Consider the following 16,772-nt stretch of genomic DNA (forward strand, 5'->3'; position numbering starts at 1 on the left):
CTTAATCCAGTCTGTCACTGATGGACATTTGGGTTGATTCCAAGTCTTTGCTATTGTGAATAGTGCTGCAAAAAACATACCTGTGCATGTGTCTTTATAGCAGCATGATTTATAATCCTTTGGGTATATACCCAGTAATGGGATGGCTGGGTCATATGGTACATCTAGTTCTAGATCCTTGAGGAATCGCCATACTGTTTTCCATAATGGTTGAACTAGTTTACAATCCCACCAACAGTGTAAAAGTGTTCCTATTTCTCCACATCCTCTCCAGCACCTGTTGTTTCCTGACTTTTTAATGATCGCCATTCTAACTGGTGTGAGGTGGTATCTCATTGTGGTTTTGATTTGCATTTCTCTGATGGCCAGTGATGATGAGCATTTTTTCATGTGCCTGTTGGCTGTATGAATGTCTTCTTTTGAGAAATGTCTGTTCATATCCTTTGCCCACTTTTTGATGGGGTTGTTTGTTTTTTTCTTGTAAATTTGTTTGAGTTCTTTGTAGGTTCTGGATATTAGCCCTTTGTCAGATGAGTAGATTGCAAAAATTTTCTCCCATTCTGTAGGTTGCCTGTTCACTCTGATGGTAGTTTCTTTTGCTGTGCAGAAGCTCTTTAGTTTAATTAGATCCCATTTGTCAATTTTGGCTTTTGCTGCCGTTGCTTTTGGTGTTTTAGACATGAAGTCTTTGCCCATGCCTATGTCCTGAATGGTACTACCTAGGTTTTCCTCTCGGGTTTTTATGGTATTAGGTCTAACATTTAAGTCTCTAATCCACCTTGAATTAATTTTCGTATAAGGAGTAAGGAAAGGATCCAGTTTCAGCTTTCTACTTATGGCTAGCCAATTTTCCCAACACCATTTATTAAATAGGGAATCTTTTCCCCATTTCTTGTTTCTCTCAGGTTTGTCAAAGATCAGATGGCTGTAGATGTGTGGTATTATTTCTGAGGACTCTGTTCTGTTCCATTGGTCTGTATCTCTGTTTTGGTACCAGTACCATGCTGGTTTGGTTACTGTAGCCTGGTAGTATAGTTTGAAGTCAGGTAGCGTGATGCCTCCAGCTTTGTTCTTTTGACTTAGGATTGTCTTGGAGATGCGGGCTCTTTTTTGGTTCCATATGAACTTTAAAGCAGTTTTTTCCAATTCTGTGAAGAAACTCATTGGTAGCTTGATGGGGATGGCATTGAATCTATAAATTACCTTGGGCAGTATGGTCATTTTCACGATATTGATTCTTCCTATCCATGAGCATGGTATGTTCTTCCATTTGTTTGTGTACTCTTTTATTTCACTGAGCAGTGGTTTGTAGTTCTCCTTGAAGAGGTCCTTTACATCCCTTGTAAGTTGGATTCCTAGGTATTTTATTCTCTTTGAAGCAATTGTGAATGGAAGTTCATTCATGATTTGGCTCTCCGTTTGTCTATTACTGGTGTATAAGAATGCTTGTGATTTTTGCACATTAATTTTGTATCCTGAGACTTTGCTGAAGTTGCTTATCAGCTTAAGGAGATTTTGGACTGAGACAATGGGGTTTTCTAAATATACAATCATGTCATCTGCAAAGAGGGACAATTTGACTTCTTCTTTTCCTAACTGAATACCCTTGATTTCTTTCTCTTGCCTGATTGCCCTAGCCAGAACTTCCAACACTATGTTGAATAGGAGTGGTGAGAGAGGGCATCCCTGTCTTGTGCCAGTTTTCAAAGGGAATGTTTCCAGTTTTTGCCCATTCAGTATGACATTGGCTGTGCGTTTGTCATAAATAGCTCTTATTATTTTGAGGTACGTTCCATCAATACCGAATTTATTGAGCGTTTTTAGCGTGAAGGGCTGTTGAATTTTGTCAAAAGCCTTTTCTGCATCTATTGAGATAATCATGTGTTCTTTAAAAAACTGTACTTTGTGGGGCGCTGGGGCTCACGCCTGTAATCCCAGCACTTTGGGAGGCTGAGGCAGGTGGATCACCTGAGGTCAGGAGTTCAAGACCAGCCTGGCCAATATGGTGAAACCCCATCTCTACTAAAAATACAAAAATTAGCCAGACGTGGTGGCAGGCGCCTGAAATCCCAGCTACTTCGGAGGCCGAGGCAGGAGAATCTCTTGAACCCGGGAGAAGGAGGTTGCAGTGAGCCAAGACTGCACCATTACACTCCAGCTTGGGCAACAAGAGCAAAATTCCATCTCAAAAAAAAAAAAAAATCCAGCTGTGCTCAACCTGTTTATATCATTACCCTGTTGCTTTGTAAAGGCATGATTATTCCTTAAATGTCTTGATTTTAAATTAAAATACAGTATCATTATCATTATGAGAACTGGAACTAGAATTGCTATCCCTGTTACCTATTTAGCTCACATACATTTTGAGAGTAGGCAAAGTAATACATTTCAGAGATGGCAAACAGGCAAATTCAGTCCATTGACATCTTTTGACCTATTACAGTCTTCCCACTCCTCACCTCATTTTGATATAATCCACATTTTGAAATCTGGGAATTTTACTTAATATCTGATTTTCTGTCTTTTCCTGAAAACTCAGATAGCTGGCAACTCTGGGCTAGCATTCCCACTTGGCTGTAGGCAGCCCCCACTCACTTCAAGCATTTCTGCTACCTGCTTGGCCCCATAGGCATTTCGGGCAAACTGAGATATATTAAAAAGGATTGGCTTAGGATTGTCTTGGAAATGCGGGCTCCTTTTTGGTTCCATATGAACTTTAAAGCAGTTTTTTCCAATTCTGTGAAGAAACTCATTGGTAGCTTGATGGGGATGGCATTGAATCTATAAATTACCTTGGGCAGTATGGCCGTTTTCACGATATTGATTCTTCCTATCCATGAGCATGGTATGTTCTTCCATTTGTTTGCGTCCTCTTTTATTTCACTGAGCAGTGGTTTGTAGTTCTCCTTAAAGAGGTCACTTGGACTCGGGAAGGGGAACATCACACACCGGGGCCTATCACGGGGAGGGGGGAGGGGGGAGGGATTGCATTGGGAGTTATACCTGATGTAAATGACGAGTTGATGGGTGCTGATGAGTTGATGGGTGCAGCACACCAACATGGCACAAGTATATATATGTAACAAACCTGCACGTTATGCACATGTACCCTAGAACTTAAAGTATAATAATAAAAAAATAAATTAATTAATTAATTAAATATTTACAAAAAAAAAGGATTGGATATTTTTGAAGGAAATAAACAAATTTGAACTGAATTTACTTTATATAGATATATCATTTCTTGCTAATATTTTGTTGTAGCTTATAGTCTATAGAGTTTTGTTTTGATGGGTGCTAATAATAGTTAATGTTTATTTAGCACTTACTGTGTTCCAAGCACTGTGCTCATTTAATCCTCATTTAATCCTCACCACAACATTTCAAAGTAGATGTTTATAAATGATAAAACTAAATTTTAAAGATTTAGTAAATTTGTTCAAGATCTTAAGCTAATAAGTGATGGTGCCCATGTTCTAACCTAGGTCTCTCTAACTCTAAAGCCCATGCACTTATTGGCCTTTTAAACTGCTACATTTTAAAATATTTATATCCAGAAGTGATATCCAAAATATTTAGCAACCAATGTGGCATAGGCACCAACTGATCAGAATGGACATTTGTCGTGCAGGTAGAAGCAGAGTCTTGGAGCCTACAGCTGAGTTTGAAGAGAAGGTATGGGGCCAGGATAGGCAATGTGTGGCCATAGAGGTGCTCCCTGGGATATGGAGCAGGACCCGTTAGCAATCACTACAGAAATATGCCAACATTTTCGCAGTTGTTGGTGCCTGTGTAGTTTATACCACTGAATATCAGCCCTATTTCTGTCTCAGGATGGAAGAAACCCAAGAAAGGAAAAAAATTTTTCTTCAAAACTTTAAGAATAATATATTTAAACATTATACAATTTGGAAAAAAGAGCATTCAAGAAGAAATAATTTTTAGTTTAATGAAAGTATTTGTTCCTTTTTTGCAACAATTACTAGAAACTCTATGTAAATAGATTTAAAAACCTGAATGATCTGCCCTGTTTTCTGGGACATTTTTAGTCACTGAGAGTCCATTAAAAAAAAAAAAAAACTTGAAAGCTTAAACAATCCAAAAAGCATGGATTATAAAAGAAATCATAGATAGAACAACCAGAATGAAGACAAGGAAATAGAGAACCTGAACAACTCAGTAAACCAACTAGACCTAACAGACATTTTCAGAATACTCCACCCAACAACAACAGAATACACATTCTTCTCGATTGCACCTGAGATATTCTCCAGGGTAGACCATATGTTAGGCCACAAAATAAGTCTCAATAGATTTTAAAAGACATATGCCACAAAAGCACCTTGTCTGGCAATAATAACATGAAGGTTGAAATTAGTAACAGAGGAAAAATGGAAAATTTACAAGTAGTTGACTAACTCATTTTTAAACAACCAGTGACTCACAGAAGAAATCACAAGGGAAATTAGAAAATACTTGGAGACAAATCAAATGCAACAACCAAAACAAATGGGATACAGCAAAAGAAATGCTCAGAGAGAAATTTATAGTTGTAAATGCCTGCATTTAAAAAGAAAAATATAAAATCAGTAACCTAACTTCACACCGGAAGGAACTAAACAAAGAAGAATGAACCAAACCCAAAGCTAGCAGAAGAAAAGAAATAATAAAGATTAGAGTAGAGATAAACAAAATAGAGAATAGAAAAAAAATAGCAAAAATCAATGAAACCAAAAGTTGGTTCTTTGAAAAGATCATCAAGTGAACAAATCTCTAGGGGAAACAAAAAGAGAGAGAAAGAAAGAAGAAAGAATTTCTAGACTTCAAGACAGGTCTTTTTAAATGACCCAGTCAGATAAAAAAGAGAAAGAAGAAATAATTTAAAAGAACGAAAAAAGCCTTCCTCACATATGGGGCACTATCAAGTGAAAAAATATTCAGATTTTGGGAGTTCCAAGAGAAGAGATGAGAAACGGCATCGAAACCTATTTAATAAAATAATTTCTGAAAACTTCCCAAGTCTTCAGAGAGATATAGACATTCAGATCAGGAAGCTCGTGAATCCCCAAAGAGATTTAGCCCAAACAGTTTCTCTCTGAGATACATTATAGTCAAACTGTCAAAAGTCAAAGGCAAAGAGAAAATTCCAAAAACAGCAAAAGCATCATGTTACATGTAAGGGAACCTCCATGAGAACAAGAGCAGATTTCTTAGCAGAAACAAAAGGCCAGTGGAGAATGTGTATTTATAACACTGTCATTTGTTTTTAATTACAATATTTTTAAATGGTAGGGAGAAAAAGACAAACTGTACATTCCAGCCAGAGCCACATTACTTTCCGTCTCTCAACCACAGCCTTCATGAGAAGTTTCTAGTATTTGAACTCATTAAAATCCAATCAATATACTTAAAATGTATATTTTTTACACTTAATATTTTTAAATTTAGCTTAGTAGTTACCTCCATCAGTTTTAAGCCCTTCATGGAAATTTTCTCCTCACTCAGGTACATACTTCCTTCCACTTAAAAATAGGTCTTTTGTTTGCCTGGATCCTAATATTAAAAAAATATTTCGGGAAAATCTAAGGAATTTTGGGGAAAAAAACAATGCCAGAACTTATTAAATCACATGAGCATTCATCAAAAACATTACCTTTGGGGACTGCAATGCTCACCATATAATAGAACATTTCATATGTTTAAGTTAATCAATAGGCCCCATATGTTAATATTTAAATAACTCATTGGGTTGTAAGTAACATGAGAGGAGTTTTCTCAAAGGAATCGAAATGGGTGATTGAGCAAGCAGACAAAAACAACATAACATATGAAAGTGCAAACAACCCATAATTGTTATGGGTGCGCCAGAAATAAATTCTAAATCATTAAACATGCCAAAAGTAGCATATATATATGTGTGTGTGTGTGTGTGTGTATATATATATATAAAAAAAAATATACACACACACACACATAAATTAGGTATATATTTTCACCAGGATAGCATCTTAAAGAGAAATTACAAATCATAATAAGCACAATTTTGTCTTTATAATTGTGTTGTACATACCATGTTCAAGTCTCCATGCTAAACCCTCAACATAAAGGTAAGACTGTAAGACCACAATCCAAGAGATGGTATCAGGAAACTTAAAATTACTTCTCAAACAACTGTTATAAACAAACATCAGTGTAGATTTGACAAGGTTGAGACTTCATGACAGCTGGAAGTTGATCAGGATATTACAGAATATTTGCCTAGGATTTATACCCCTTTAAGGGAAGGGCCAAGGTATAAAGGATGTGAGCCAAATCCCAGAGACAAGAAGCTTAAGGAATGTTGGGGAGATAAGGAATAAACCAATTTGGATAAAGAGTAATATAATTGGAAAGGAGTAATAAAGGAAATGAAATCGGGAAGGAAGGTTGGGGTCAGGTTGTGGAGGCATTGGTTGACAGCCAAAACTCTGGACTATATCCTTAATCCATTATTTCCATAAGAATTCACCAGATGCTTTTGAGCAGTGGTGTAATCAAGGTAAGTGATAATTTAAAATTATTTTGGGGAAAAGACCATCTCTTCACTAAATGGTGCTGGATATCTATATCCAGGAGAATGAAACTAGACCCCTATCTCTCACCATACACAAAAATTATATCAAAATGAATTACAGATTTAACTCTAATACTTCAAACTATGAAACTTCTATGATAAAACGTTGGGGAAAATCTCCAGGACATTGGTCTGGGCAAAAATTTCTTGAGTAACACCCCACAAGCACAGGTAACCAAAGCAAACATGGGCTAATGGGATCACATTGAGTTAAAAAGCTTTTGCACAGTAAAGGAAACACTCAACAAAGTGAAGAGACAGCCCACAGAATAGGAGAAATTATTTGCAAACTACCCATCTGACAAGGGATAAAAAAACAGAATATATAAGGAGCTCAAACATCTCTATAGAAAAAAATCAAATAATCCAATTTGAAAATGAGTAAAAGGCTTGAATGGATACTTCTCTTTTTTTTTTTTTTTTTCCATTATACTTTAAGTTCTAGGGTACATGTGCATAACGTGCAGGTTTGTTACATATGTATACTTGTGCCATGTTGGTGTGCTGCACCCATCAACTCATCAGCACCCATCAACTCGTCATTTACATCAGGTATAACTCCCAATGCAATCCCTCCCCCCTCCCCCCTCCCCGTGATAGGCCCCGGTGTGTGATGTTCCCCTTCCCGAGTCCAAGTGATCTCATTGTTCAGTTCCCACCTATGAGAACATGCGGTGTTTGGTTTTCTGTTCTTGTGATAGTTTGCTGAGAATGATGGTTTCCAGCTGCATCCATGTCCCTACAAAGGACACAAACTCATCCTTTTTTATGGCTGCATAGTATTCCATGGTGTATATGTGCCACATTTTCTTAATCCAGTCTGTCACTGATGGACATTTGGGTTGATTCAAGACATACCAATGGCAAACAGGCATATAAAAAGGTGCTCATATCACTGATCATCAGAGAAATGCAAATAAAAACTACAATGAGATATCATCTCACCCTAATTAAAATGGCTTTTATCCAAAAGACAGGCAATAACCAAATGCTGATAAGGATGTGGAGAAAAGGGAACCCTTATACACTGCTGGTGGGAACGTAAATTAGGACAACCACTATGGAGAAGTTTGGAGGTTCCTCCAAAAACTAAAAATAGAGCTACCATATGATCCAGCAATTCCGCTGCTAGGTATATACCCAAAAGAAAGGAACTCAGTATATTGAAGAGATAACTGCACTTCCACTTCCATGTTTGTTGCAGCACTGTTCACAGTAGTAAAAATTTGGAAGTAACCCAAGTGTCCATCAACAGATGAATGGATAATGAAAATATTGTGCTTATACACAATGGAGTATTATTCAACCATTAAAAAGAATGAGATCCTGTCATTTGCAACAACATTGGTGGAACTGGAGGTCATTATGCAAGTGAAATAAGCCAGGCGCAGAAAGACAAACATGGCATGTTCTCACTTACTTGTGAGATCTAAAAATCAAAACAATTGAACTCATGGAGATAGAGGGCAGAAAGATGATTACCAGAGGCTGGGAAGGTATGAGGGAGGTAAGGATGGTTAATGGATATGAAAAATAGAAAGAATGAATAAGACCTAGTATGTGATAGAGCAACAGGGTGGTTGTAGTCAATAATAATTTAATTGTACACTTAAAATAACTTAAAGAGTATAATTGGATTGTTTGTAACACAAAGGATAAATGCTCAAGGGGATAGGTACCCCCTTCTCCATGATGTGATGATTACACATTGCATGCCTGTATCAAAACATCTCATGTACCCCCTAAATATATATATACATACTATGTACCCACAAATAAAAATAAAAAATTATTTTGTCAGCTATTCATGAAAATATGTTTTCCACTAACACTGTAAGGATGGTTTAACAGTTGATTCATCATATAGCTTAAATTAAAAAATTCATTCGGTCCCCTGGTCTGTTCAGTACATCTGAGGTGAAAAAAAGTTCAACCATTTTCTTAGAAAAAGAATCTAAATAAGATATAAAATTTTATTCGCGAAAAATAAATCAGAGATTGATGAATCTACAAATGCTAGAATTGTAAAAAAAAAAAAAAAGCCTATTAAAGAAGCAAGATGGCATTTAAAAATATACAAATTTCAATATCAATGAATCATTTCATTTCTACAATGTCCATTTTCATTGGTAATATAATCCCTCCAGAAAGATTTTCCACGATGTGAAAATGAAATGGTAACACTATATTTATATAAATGACAGATAAAGTCTTGAAGCAAAATGAGAGTAAGATATTTTTCTCAATAATGAATTAATTATCTTTCAGATTGAAGAACATTTGCTGTTTTTACAGGCAGCTTACAAAGATACCGTTGCTGAAAAACAACTATTAGCAAATCGGAAAAAAATGGCCAGCAGGCGCTTTCAGTGCGCGTCAGTCTTACTAACTGTCCTGGAAGATGAGAAGGCAGGACTTTCTTTGGTCTTATATCTCCTCCATAATTTCTACTGGGCCCAACAACCCCCAAGATGTTATTTTCACTGCAGGCTGTATCATATACCTTCTAAAGCTATCTTACTATCCAGTTTCTCATTGGGATCAGTAGACATCCTATTCACATAAAGAAATCCTGTTTGAGTCGTCTCAAAACAGAAGTAACAGACTACAAGTATCTGACATTATTTCCTGATCTGAAGACATCAGCACACTTTTGTCTGATGAGGCCCAAAGTAAACCTTTCAATGAAAATGTCATTAGTTTTCCTTTTCTAGCACTGGGACAACCCAAGCTGAACATATAAAACATGGTGGAACCACAAAGGAGAAGATGTCATTAGGAAAGAAAAAGAAAATTCTTTTTTTTTTAAGTGAAAGTAGGTTTATTAAGAAAGTAAAGGAACAAAGAATGGTTACTCCATAGGCAGAGCAGCCAAAAAAGAAAATTTTCTTTTGTTCTGTCAGCCTTCTGAACCCTTTTAGCTCATCTTTTTACTTCTCCTCTGGCTCATCTGGCCTCTCTATGGTTGAATCTCTAGTAAGCCAACTAGAATCTCAGTTTAGTTACACCTCAGCTATCTTAAGGGATGGATGCTATAAAATTCTCAAGATAATTTTAATTTAGTTTAATTTTTTAAATAAATACATATCATAGAAGGTCAAGAGGAAGGATTTTATGAAAACAGACCAATCAAAGGGAGATGATAGCTCTCAGAAGCAGTTGGATGTCCCTGAGAGTCAAGTGTATAGATTGAGAGGCAGTGGAACATCAGCATGTCCCAGATGGTGAGCACCAGAAAAGAGGGCTCTTGCTTAACATGCTTTATTTATCGACCAGTCAAGCACATGCATGATCAAAGAAGCCATATACAGCCAGAGAATATGGGTTCAGAGCCCAGCTGCACCCCTTAGAAGCTTAGTGATCTTGACCAAGTAGTTTAACTTCTCTAAACTCAACTTCAAATGCAGTATCAAATGAAGTTTTCAAAGTAAAATGCCTGGTAGATAAGTAAAGATTCAGTAAATATGGGTTGTTGTTGTTATTATTGTTGTTGTTGAATACTATTAATAGTATATTATAATAAATTGATACTTTATAAACTGTCCTGCTTTGGCTGGGCATGGTGGCTCATGTCTGTAATCCCAGCTCTTTGGGAGGCCAAGGCTGGCGGATTGCTTGAGATCAAGAGTTTAAGACGAACCTGGGCAATGTAGCAAGACCCTGTCTCTAAAAATAAATAAATAAATAACTGAGCCTGGTGGCACATGCCTGTCATCCTAAGCCACTTGGAAGGCTGAGGTGGGAGGAGGATCACATGAGCCCAAGAGATCAAGGCTGTCCAGCCTAGGCTACTAAGAGAAGACCTTGTCTCTAAAAGAAAAAAAAAAAAATTGTCCTGTTTTATTACACAAAGGATTTTAAATGGCTGTGTATCTATCTTAGCAAATATGACACTATTAGCAAACTCAAGAATAAGACTAATTTTTCCCTCAGGAAACAGTTTATTTTTCAATATTATCCATTGTTAACTTTGATACAGCCACAGCTTGAGAACAGCAGTAGTAATTGCAATGATAGATCCAACTTGGAGATTAATTTTAAAATACCTTATGATAATATATTTTATATAGAATAACTCATTTCTATTTTAACATTTAGACTCGATGGCAAGAAACAATCAATCAAATAGATAACAAATTAGAAGGAATTTTGGGTGACATACTTCTTTCAGCAGCATGCATTGTATACAGTGGAATTTTAACACCAGAATTTCGCCAGTTGATTGTGAATAAATGGGAGACTTTCTGCACTGAAAATGGCATTTCTTTGTCTTCCAACTTCTCTTTAATTAAAGTTATGGCACAAAAATATGAGGTAATAACATATTTCTATTATCCAGTTAAGTGGCTATTATTGTTGATTTGGGTTTTAGCTGTATGTGTAGTTTTGGGCTTGGATGTTGTCCCAGAATTATTTTGATAAATGAAAATATTTTGTTAATAGTTTGTTTCAGGTCTTAATTTTTTTTATTTATAGCCCTAATGCCTCAATAAGTTGTATCTCTCCTGTTTCTCATACTGAGCAAAAGTCACAAAATATCTCTTTTCCCACCGTAATCCTATTACCCTGTCTCAGTGAATATAGGCAATTTCTCTCTCTGAAACCTCTTTCATTTAATACAATTGAACTTATTGAACCACAGGGAGTGTTCTTAGACACAGCCAAAAATGTAGAACTACATTTATTAGCTTAGATACTTATTGTCTGTTTATGTAAATCCTATGCGGATGTTTAAAGGATAAAAGAGAAATGCACCTAGCTTTTGTTAATCCTCCAAGAGTAATTTTAGATTGGATCCCCACTGATAATTTCCCTTAAATTGACCATGCAACCTACAAAATCTTAGAAACAAATACTGTCTTCACATTTTCATAATGCTAATAACCAATTTAAACTCAAATATAACAGTTATTACATTAGGTGTAAATGGACTAAATGTTCCAGTAACAAGTCTAAGATTGTGGCCAGGTGCGGTGGCTCATGCCTGTTATGCCAGAACTTTGGGACGCCCAGATAGGAGGAACTCTTGAGTGTAGGAATTCAAGACCAGCCTGTCTCTACAAAAAAATTAAAAAATAGCCAACCTGGGCAATGTAGCAAGACCCTGTCTAAAAAAAAAAAAATTACAGAGCATGGTGCCACATGCCTGTCATCCTAAGCCTAAGCCACTTGGAAGGCTGAGGTGGGAGGATCACATGAGCCCAAGAGATCAAGGCTGCAGTGAGCTATGATGGTGCCCTTGCATTCCAGCCTAGGCTACTGAGAGAAGACCCTGTCTCTAAAAGAAAAAACAATTGTCTTGCTTTGTTACACAAAGGATTTTATCTGTCTTAGCAAATATGACACTATTAGCAAACCCAAGAATAAGATTAATTTTCCTCTCAGGAAACAGTTTATTTTTCAATATTATCCATTATTAACTTTTGTACAATCACAGCTTGAGAACAGCAGTAGTAATTATAATGATAGATCACAATCATTGCAATGATTGCACGTGCACAATGGTGGCACATGCCTATAGTCCTAACTACTTAGGAGGCTGAGGTGGAAGGATCACTTGAGTCCAGGAGGTCAAGGCTGCAGTGAGGCATGATCATGCCATTGCACTCCAGCATGGGAGACAGGCCAAGTCTCTGTCTCTCTCTCTCTACATATATATGTGTGTGTATGTATATATATTTTATATATATGTATACATATAGCATATGTGTATACTACATATGTAGAGAGACCTCAAGAAATCCTCATAAAGTTATGACTATACATATATACTATATATACACATATATACTTATATATACACACACATATACTTGCATGTATATATACACTTATATGTATATACACATATATACATATGTACATACATAATGTATATACATATATACACATATATACATATGTACATGCATGTATGTTATGTGTGTACATACATATATACGTATACCTATATGTATACATACATATATTCATACTTATACATATATGTATATGACTATATATGTATATTTGTAGAGAGACCTCAAGCAATCCTCATATATAAAGTTATAAGACTATATAACAGTATAAACCAAAGCACAAAATAGAAAACATACATTATTTATAAAATAAAACCTACATTATTTATAAAAGACACATCTAAAACATAAAGAAAAGTTGAGAGTCAGAAATGGGAGAGTGTTTACCATAGATCACAAAAACAAAAGGACAAAATAGATGTTAAGGCATAAAAGGATTACTAGACTTAAGCTCACTTTACAATAGGAATTGGTTTAATTCTCCAAGCAAATGTGAACAATTCTAAATTGTTAACCTAATAGCATGATCTCAAATAATATAAAGCAAATATTAAAAGAACTATAGGAAAAAAATAGACAAATCTACAATCATAGTGAAGGATTTTAATACCCTTCTTTCTGTAACTCAGAACAAGCACACAAAATCGGTAAGAATAGAGAAGCTTTGAACAACATGATCAGCAAATGGACTGAATGGGAATAGAGCACCGTAGCCTATACCTGCAGCTGACACATTATATGCAAACACATATAGAACTGCCAAATTGACCATATAACAGGCCACAAATCAAGTTTGACCAAATGTCAGAGGACTGAACTCCTACAGAATATGGCATCTGATCAAAGTGCAGTTAAGCTAAAAGTCAATAATTAAAAGATACTTTGAAAATCCCCATATTTTTGAAATTAGGAAATATACTCCTAAGATAACCGCAGAACAAGATTGAAGTCAGAAACTTTAAAATGATACACTGGTGAAAGATTTTCTTTTGAGATTGGGAAGATGACAAAGGGATGTTCACTATCTCCACTTGTGTTTACTGGAGAGTCTGGGCAGTGAAGTAAGGCAAGGGGAAAAAAGATATTAGCATTGAATAAAAACATAAATTTTTGGAGGTGATATATTATGTATTTATAAAATCCAAGAGAACCTATAGATATATCATGAGAATTAATAAACATTTAGCAAACTTTCTGAAATTAACAAAGTCAAATTGCGTTTCTCTTCAGCAGCAGTAGTGTACAATGTTTTTAGATACCAATGACCTAAAATGGTATCTAAAACACATCTTTTGCACATCAGAATGAATCTCAAAAATGTGAAAAATTTATAGGAAGAAAACTATAAAATACTAAGATGCATTTTAAGAAACTTAAATAAATGAAGAGTTATACCAAGTTCATGAATTGGAAAACTCAATATTCTAAAGTTACTAGACTGACCTATAGATTCAGTGTAATCCCATATATGTATACACACATATATACATATATATACACACATATACATATATGTATAAGACTACACATATATATGTATATATGTAGAGAGACCTCAAGCAACACAACAACATGAATTAAAGCCAGACACAGAAAAAGAAGGAAGATTTCACTTATCTACAGTTCAAAAATAAGCAAAACTAAACTATCGTGTTTAATAAAGAAAAGCATAAAAGTCTGGAGAATGATTCATTTTTGAAAATAGAAACTCTTCTTTGCTATTGGGCTCAGGGCATGTTTCTCTCACCACAATCATGTTTACTCCTGTCTTCTTTGCCTGTATTCAGATGCAAGCTACACTCCAATCAATAGCAATACTTGTATTTTTCAGGATTCTTCATCATCTGTCCTATTTCCTTTTGCATAGAATTTGAGAGCATGCAGTTCTTCACAGGCATAAATGAAAAAACTTTCCTCTGTTCTCAAACTAAAAAGTATGTTTGGCTCCTCCTGGGGAGACCCCTGCTACCTTTTGCTGGAGGGTTTCCTTGGTGTCCTGTTTCTACTCTTACCTCCATAGGCTTCTTGGCCTTTTTCTCCCAACCTGCTGATACTGCCATGAAATTGGAGTGGCAGAAAAAGAGAGGCCATGTAAAGAGTCAAAGCTTACCAGGCTTGAAGTCAGCTTCTGAGTCAAATGGTAGCTCTGCTTCTTATTCTGACAGTATAACCTTAGACAAGTATCTAACGTCTTTTAGCCTCAATTACTCCATCTTAGAAATAAGGGTTATTATAGTAATTTCACTACCTAGTATATATGTATGTGTGGTTGGCAGTTGGTAGGGGCAAAATAAAGTAGCTGTTATTATATTTGTATACTTCTGTATTATTGCATATTTCATATATGCATTAGAGTCTAAAAGCCTTAGAAGCAGGTGCTGTATCTTATTTCCTTTGTGTCCCCCTTGGCATCTTTGTTGTGATGGGCATTATAATGTCCTTATTGTTGAACACAAAAATGTAATTTAGTGCATAATTACTCAGCTTCCCAAAAATTTCATATCTGTTTCTTTAAACTGTTCATTTCCATAGCATTTTAAAACAGTATTTCTTTTTCTAAAGGCAGTGATTCTGTAGGATCTTTTAGTACCCTGTAGGATACTAAAGATGTGAAGACATTTACAAAATAGTGAAAGTACTAATGATTTCGTTGCAGATCAGCCGATGGCATAATCAGGGACTACCTCATGGTCAGTATTCAGTAGAGAATGCCATCTTGATCAAGAATGGCCAGCAGTGGCCACTGCTGATTGACCCACATAGGCAAGCTCACAACTGGATCCGTCAGATGGAAGGATCCAGGCTGCAGAAGCTCTCCATTGAAGACAGCAATTACACCAAAAAAATTGAAAATGCTATGAAGACAGGAGGGAGTGTCCTCCTGCAGGTAAGTGGGCAGTATGGCCTAATTTCCCTTGCAGCTGATACATATGTTGTATGCACTGAGCATAAAGGTTAAAAGTTTTCAGTGACACATAACTGTCAGGGAAAAAATAATAACAGACATACACACATATATACTTAGAGACAGAGAGTGAGTTTTCAATGCTCAGTTCTCTTACAGCTGTCTTTCACTGGAGTCCAGATATTTAATAAAACTTAAATTTTTTAATTTTAATTTTTGTGGGTACATAGTAGGTGTATATAGTTATGGGGTATATGAGATGTTTTTGAAACAGGCATACAATGTGTAATCACATCATGCAGAACGGAGTATCCATTCCCTTGAGCATTATCTTTTGTTACAAACAATCCAATTATACTCTTAGTTATTTTTAAATGTACAATTAAATTATTATTGACTATAGTCACCCTGTTGTGCTATGAAATACTAGGTCTTATTCATTCTTTCTATCTCAACATTTAAATGTTTTAATGCTGCTTTTTTTTTTCCAACCAATTTGTTTTAAGATGATTTTTCTTATTTTTGTCTATTGGGTTTTTCAGAATCTCCTTGAGACAATAGCTCCAGGCTTAAAGGCAATTCTGAAAAAGGATATCTATCAGAAAAAAGGACACTATTTCATAAGGGTTGGTGACGCTGAGATCGAATACAATTCAAATTTTAGGTAATGTGCCACAGCTAAATTGAGTCAAATGTGTATGCTTTTTAAGATAAATAATATTGAATGCCTTGCATTCAGTCCTGTTAAGCTTCTACATGGAGGAAAAAGTAAGATTGTCTTTGGAATATTCTTTTTGTTTTTGTGTTGGCAGAAGTATTCATCAGTATACAGAAAAGATAACCGAATTGTATCAAGTCACTCCAAACCAACACTTTTCAAACTGTGCATGATGAAACCTGTGGGTTTTATGAGGAGTCTTCAGAAGCTATGCAGAGAGGAGCAAGCGAGAAGCCTGGCTCTGCTTCATCTGGAGAAGCTCTGTTTGTTCTGTTTGCCTAACATTTTATTTGGGCGACAAAAGTTTCTGCCTTTTTAAAACACACACACACACAAAATCTATATTTAATATCTAGAGCAAAAAGAGATTTTTGCCTAGGAAGATAAAAAGCATTATATCCATGTTCCCAGCAGTAAAGGGACTCCAGGAAATGGACTCGCACTAGCCAATTTCACACAGCACTGTTACATAGATTTGATTACCATAAAAATGTGACTCCCAAGAAGTAAGATGTTTGAATTGTTCATGGGCATTCTCTCCTTGTAGGCAAAGCCACAGGAAAGGCCATTTATAATAAGAGCCTTGCTGGGTAAGCAAGTAATTGGCAAAGGAAACTAGAAGACTTTAGCCATCATCAGCCTGGTGCTTTTAACTTATTCCCAGGAATTCTGACGTACTGACTCCTTACCAAGCGGTGCTGACTCAAACCTGTTGGTCAGTGTGTCCTCTCCCTTGTG

The 16,772-nt window shown here is 35.8% G+C and overlaps 1 protein-coding gene across 2 annotated transcripts in view; it reads left to right on the forward strand.

Annotated features, from left to right (window-relative positions):
• DNAH14 (dynein axonemal heavy chain 14) overlaps positions 1-16,772 on the forward strand; it is a 497,862-nt gene that overhangs the window by 414,762 nt on the left and 66,328 nt on the right. For both annotated transcript variants that reach the window (XM_077938651.1, XM_077938650.1), the window contains 4 exons: positions 8,882-9,022; positions 10,712-10,927; positions 15,068-15,298; positions 15,859-15,980. In XM_077938651.1, the coding sequence (XP_077794777.1) occupies positions 8,882-9,022; positions 10,712-10,927; positions 15,068-15,298; positions 15,859-15,980 (710 nt within the window). The remainder of the gene's footprint in view (positions 1-8,881; positions 9,023-10,711; positions 10,928-15,067; positions 15,299-15,858; positions 15,981-16,772) is intronic.

Source organism: Macaca mulatta, chromosome 1, assembly GCF_049350105.2.
Source record: "Macaca mulatta isolate MMU2019108-1 chromosome 1, T2T-MMU8v2.0, whole genome shotgun sequence".
In the NCBI taxonomy this organism is placed as follows: domain Eukaryota; kingdom Metazoa; phylum Chordata; class Mammalia; order Primates; family Cercopithecidae; genus Macaca; species Macaca mulatta.